Below are 5,840 nucleotides of genomic sequence, written 5' to 3' on the forward strand. Positions count from 1 at the left end.
TTTTTATTTGCACCCATTCGCTGAATTAAGAATCAATATATTCTCAGCGGTGGTGGATAATGGGTGAAAAGACTTAGAGACATCTATTTATAAGAACTGAGTAAAGGTGCACATCTGAGCTGTGAGGTTGTGGGGTGTGTGTGTGTGTGAGAGAGAGAGAGAGAGAGAGAGAGAGAGAGAGAGCTCTGGCTTCCATGTGAGAACGCACAAGGATGGAGATTAGACTCCACCAGATCACTAGGCCTTTAAAATTTGGTCGTCTTCGTCTTCTTCTTCTTCTTCTTCTTCTTCTTCTTCTTCTTCTTCTTCTTCTTCTTCTTCTTCTTCTTCTTCTTCTTCTTCTTCTTCTTCTTCTTCTTCTCCTCCTCCTCCTCCTCCTCCTTCTCCTCCTCCTCCTCCTCCTCCTCCTTCTCCTCCTCCTCCTCTTCTTCCTCCTCCTCCTTCTCCTTCTCCTCCTTCCCCTTCCCCCTCTTTCTCCTCTTCTTCCTTCTCCTCCTCTTTCTTCTTTTTTAAAATCAACCTTTTCGATTAAACTTCCAGCCTCCCATTGCCTGCCCCGGCTCTGTTCCCTAGTTCTGGAAATTTTAAGAGACAGGTATGAAAGTGTCAGAGGAAGTTTGACCGTCGGACACTAGTGAAGATAAACCCCCAGAATTGCTTCTTTCCACGAGGGCCAGACTTCAAAGGCCCCCTTGTCACTGAGGACCCCAGATAGTTGTTAGACAGGTGACAGGGTCCTCAACCCCTCCCCCTTTCACCATCACAGAAAAGTGTTCCAGTCCCAAGGAGAGAGCTCTTGCCAGCTTAGTATATATATCCAGAGAGCAGAAAGGGCCGGTCTCTGGAGGGATGAAAAAGCTCTAAATGTTTAAGTTGGCTTCTTCCACCCTAATTAGGTTTGGTTTTGCTTCTTGGGGGTTCTATTAGGACCTGTGCTTGGGAAGGAGGGATGTGACTTCGGTGTAGACACACTGCAACCCTAAGGAAGGGTGCCATTATCCCAGTTTTAGAGAAGTGGGCTTAAGATCTCCTAGCAAAATGGCTCCATGGCTACGTACTATCCTCCTCACCCCCACTACAGAAACAAATCCCATTTGACCTTAACACCCCCCACACACACACACACACAGAGGTCCGCTGTGAGGTTCAATGAAGTTCAAGAATTTGCTGCAGGTGGTGGAGCTGAGGGGCAGAGCCTACAGCTGATTAATGACAATGAGTCTAAAGATCATGTGACAACTGCAGAACCACAGCAACCCAGGGTGCTGCTTGCTTCTCAGCCAAGTTTCCTATCTAGAGAGTCCTGGAGCAAGGCTTAGAAGACAACTGAACAGAGTTCAGGGGCGCTAAATGGAGAATGAGGGCGTTAGAATTTCCAAAAACAAACGGGGGGGGGGGGAAGCTTAGCAATGTGGCTATTGGTAAGACTCATGGATGGCATTGCCTCCAAGTCCTGTGTCCCAGTGTCAGCCTCTGGAAAGTGGGACAAGACTGTTCCAAAGCATTCTCGAAGAGTAAAATAATCATCGCACACACACAGGATATGTTGCAAGTAGTATAATATTTATTACTGCCGGACCATAATTACCCTGGGCTCATGCTGCAGTATAAACTGAACCATGTGTGTAGCTGCAGAGGAAATGACCCAGGTTGCAACAGCTAAAACAATACGCAAAAGCATTCCAGCATTTCCTGTGTTGCACCAGGGACTGTCTCTTGCTTCACCCACTGCTAGTATGGCTGCCTGGTCCCCAAAGCTTCCCAGCTCCACATCAGTTAGTGCAGTCACCGCCTATCCGGACAGCACAGACCACTTTGACTTCTAACTCTGTCTCATTCTCCTTGGGCCACTGGTATGGGGGAGGGGACTCAGCCTCCTGACTGGAGGGGGTTAAGATACAGACAAGCCACCTTGACTTGTCTGCTTATTGGAACAGTGGCATATAAAATCTTGCCAGGTTGTTTTCACAGAGCTTACTACAAAGTAAAACTGTGGGAGCAGGGAAGAGCCTCCGAAACTGGTTACCTCGTGATGGACTTCGCCTGGGACAGGCAGACAGTCAGGCATGCCAACAGCAGCATTTAGACAAGCCAGAACTGTCACCCCTGCCCTTGTGTACTACAAAATAAATTAAGAATCCGTTATTGTACAGTATTTACAGGTAGGAGACCTCAACTTCTCTTTGGATCAGTACTGCATATTCTCCTTAAGGCACGGAGCAGGGACCAGGGAATTTAAAAAAGGAGCTCAAGGGGGTGCTTTTTATTGCCAACTCTGGGGCAGGCTGCACCTCTCCCAGATCTGGGGAGGCAGAATTCGAGGCAGGGAGCTGCTGTTGATGGACACGAGCGTCTGCAGCTTGCCCAGACAGTCTTGCAGTGTCGCCTCTGGGTGCTCTCCCAGGCGCAGGTCCATCGCGTGCTGGTGCTGCAGCATTCCATCAGCCAGCGCCAGGCAGCAGATAGCCAGCAGGGACGGCGTGTAGGTAGTGAACGCGTAATCCGTCAGGCTCAGCTCTGCCACTCCCCGGGCCAGGGTTTGAGCCTCTAGAGCTTCGGTGACCTCAGCCTGGCCGGCTTCCATGCGCCAGTGAGTGAAATGCTCCAGGAAGAAGTTGATGGTGGGCGCACCCAGGCTGAAGTGGAGCTTATGCAGCACGATGCACTCGAGGTTGCACAGCTGCTGCCGGGAGAACGCACCGCCACACAGTACCAGGAGCTGTTTCAAGCGAGGTGGGTGCACCTCTACCTGCAACACAGAGTGTGCTCCAGTTCCGGACTGGTGGGTACCCGGGTCCCAAATCCATCCAGCCTAAAACCTGGGAGAAAACTGGGACTCGAACTCTATATTCCTTCCACTTCCACAATTCCACCCCTGAAACCTCTCCCCCTACCCACGGCTGCTAGTACACCTTCTCTATCTACAACCCAACTTTAAAATATGTGTGTGTGTGTGTGTGTGTGTGTGTGTGTGTGTGTGAGAGAGAGAGAGAGAGAGAGAGAGAGAGAGAGAGAGAGAGAGAGAGAGAGAGAGATTGATTTTAAAAGCATCTTTTCCAGAGACAAGTACTACAAAGCTTTGGGTGGGCGGCCAGCTACAGCCTAACCTCTTTGCAGTCTGAAAGGAGTGTTGCTGTGAGTGGTAAGAAAGAGAAGTTAAGGAAGGCTATGACATGGAAAGATCTTCGAGCATCTGAGCATCTGCCCAGATAAACCAAGCAACCCAGCCCTAAGCCATGCACGAGTTGGGGAAGGGGGGCGCTGGCTGCAAACACATCACACCCTTTCGCCCGGTGGAGGTACCTGCTTGCAAGCGATGAGCAGACAGGTGACCCCGAGCAGCTGGAAGCAGTCTGCAGCAACAGGGGTCGTGAGGAGAAAACGGTCCAGAGTATTCACGGTCAGACACAGCGACTCGAAAGAGAGGCCGAACTGGCGGTGGACTTGCAGGAGCCAGCTGAGCAGCTTACAGCGCGATTCGGCAGTCACCTGGCCGGGAGCGAGAGGGGGAGTGTGCTGAAGCGCGCGCCCGAACAAAACAATCCAGAGGGGCAAAGAGGAAAACGCTAAATGACTGAAAAATAGGAGACACGTGGGGGGCGGGGTACGGGCCTGGCTTAAACCAGGCGTTCCGGAACGCCTGGGAACGTTTGGGCTCGCGCCTGGTATTGTGCACAGTGCATTAGGGCACACTACCCAGTCTAAACCTCTCAGCAAGTCAAAGGGACTATAAGGGGTGGGGGTGGGGGGTAAAGTTGTTTTTTTTAAACAGAAGTGCAAGCAAATTTAGGTGTTCTGGATATAACGTAGAAGCTGTCGAACTGCGTTATAATAAAACTCCTCTACTCCCCCCCCCCATAACTGCCGATAGCCACCTCTCCACCCCCAACCTTTCTCCATCTAAATAGGTCAGTGGGCCAATCCTCGAAGGTCCCAATTGCTCCTACTGATGGCAGGTAATGGACTGCAATGACTAGGGCTGTGCGAAGGGCAGCCAGCAGCCATGGAGAGAGAGAGAGAGAGAGCTAGCCTGGGAGAGGCAGAAGCGCGACGGCGGGTCTGGCTCTTGCCAGCGCCTCACTTGTGGCTGGCGCGCCAGCGACTCCCGCGGGTGGAAAAGGTTCTCCTGCGCCTTTCGGAAGTCGTAGCAGCTCTGGCCGTATTCTCGGAAGGTCTGGAGATCCAGCGCTGTCAAGGGCTGGGCAGGGCTGGGTAGGGAGCTGCAGTCCCGCGCCGCAGACACTGCGGGGCTGTCGGCGCCGTCCGAGCTCGAGCTGGGGGACTCGAAAAGGTCACAGACGCCCGAGTCTCCCGGGAGCGAACACGCGTTCAGCGGCCGCAGCGGCTTCTTCCTCCGGAGGCACGGGCGCCTGCTCTTCTTCACTGGGGCGCGGAGGTTCTGATGGCTGTCCCGCCTCCCGCCTCCCGCGGCGGGGCTGGCCGGGCTGGCAGGGCAAGGGGTAACCATGTTACAATCGGGTAGCGCTCCTAGCGTCCGCGACGCCCGGAGCGTCGGCGCGAGGGCTGCAAGGAAGATCGGGTCCCGCTGCTGGAGCAGCTCTAAGTACCCGGACTGTGCCTTCCCTCCACCACTCCCCCGGCCTCTCACTGGCTGAGCCCCGAGCCGCCCACAGGCCACACTTTCCCCGAGGCAGAGCCACTCCCCTAGCGTGCGAGCAACGCGTGGCCCCCGCGCTGGTGCAGGGGGAGGAGGCGTTGCAACTCCCGCCTCTCACCCGCCTTCAGCTGCAGGCTCCGCGCGTCTGTCGTCACCGTGGCAACCGCAGCCCGGGTCCCGGCGCCAGCTGCGTGAGCTCGGTGGAAGAGCGTGAAGATCACTGGCCACCTATGGGAGCCATGGACCCGCTGAGCGGTTCAGCCGCCCCCGGAAAAAGGGAAAGGCTGCTCCGGAGAACCTGATCCTTGGTTAGATTGTCTGGCCTGGTGTGATTATCTTTTATGCCAACCCTAGCCCAGGTGGGTCCGCCTCTGAGCTCCAGACCAAGATCAGGCTAGGTTTTCTTCAGTGACCCATAAAAGGACTTCATTTGCGACTATTTTATTTCATTCCGCTGGTCCAGGGAAGCAGAACTTTGGCGCGTCGCTAACGTCTGTTAAGTATGTGGGAGCCCGTCCTGTCAGACAGGTATTTGTGATCCAAAAACGTAGGAAGTTACTTCAAATGACCGTCGCACAAGCCCATTGCCCTCTGGATACTTTGCCCCGCACTTTTCATCCCAAGCCAAACACGCCAAGGCTGCAGCCGTTTAGGGGCTTAATGTCACAGGTGGCATTTCTGTGGAATTGCTCACAGCGTGTTCTGCTTTGGGTCATTAGCTTTTAACCCTCTGCCTTTCTAGGTTATTCTTTGCGCCCAGGGGAGGATGGAAGGGAATCAAAGGAATGCAGAGTTGGGGTAGGGGGAGGCGCAGGGACAAGAGAGAAAGATAGAATGTGACACCTTCTCCATTCTCAACGCGTGAACTCCAAACTCCGGTCCTGATCTAAAAGAGACGTTAAGGCGCTGTGAATTCTGCACACGTGGCCGTCCTCACTTATTCCAAAGACAGCTGGAAATTGTTGGAGTCCACGTGCAAATCCTCCCCCTAGAAACTTGCCAGAAAAGCAGGTGAGGGGAAAGGGCTGGATTTCAGCTTCTCGCCTCTGTTTCTATTCTCCGTGATTCTGAAGGCACTTTAAATTGCAGCACTTGTGTGACGCGGGGTTGCTGAGAATCACCTGAGAGGAGTTTTCTACATGCAAGTGCCTGGCTTTCTGTCTCCTCTCAGGCTGTTGATGGTTGATATAGGGAGATCAACCGAATCCACAGCAAAGGGGCC

The 5,840-nt window shown here is 53.5% G+C and overlaps 1 protein-coding gene across 1 annotated transcript; it reads right to left on the reverse strand.

Annotated features, from left to right (window-relative positions):
• Window positions 1-1,618: 1,618 nt before the first annotated feature.
• Ccno (cyclin O) lies at window positions 1,619-4,512 on the reverse strand. Its single transcript, XM_021181089.2, has 3 exons — window positions 4,082-4,512; window positions 3,304-3,489; window positions 1,619-2,749 (listed from the first exon to the last, which is right to left on the reverse strand). The coding sequence occupies exons 1-3, from the start codon at window positions 4,466-4,468 to the stop codon at window positions 2,264-2,266; spliced, it is 1,059 nt and encodes a 352-aa protein (XP_021036748.1). The 5' UTR covers window positions 4,469-4,512; the 3' UTR covers window positions 1,619-2,263.
• Window positions 4,513-5,840: the final 1,328 nt, after the last annotated feature.

Source organism: Mus caroli, unplaced genomic scaffold (genome assembly GCF_978045245.1).
Source record: "Mus caroli unplaced genomic scaffold, Mus_caroli_1 scaffold_15, whole genome shotgun sequence".
Lineage (NCBI taxonomy): Eukaryota > Metazoa > Chordata > Mammalia > Rodentia > Muridae > Mus > Mus caroli.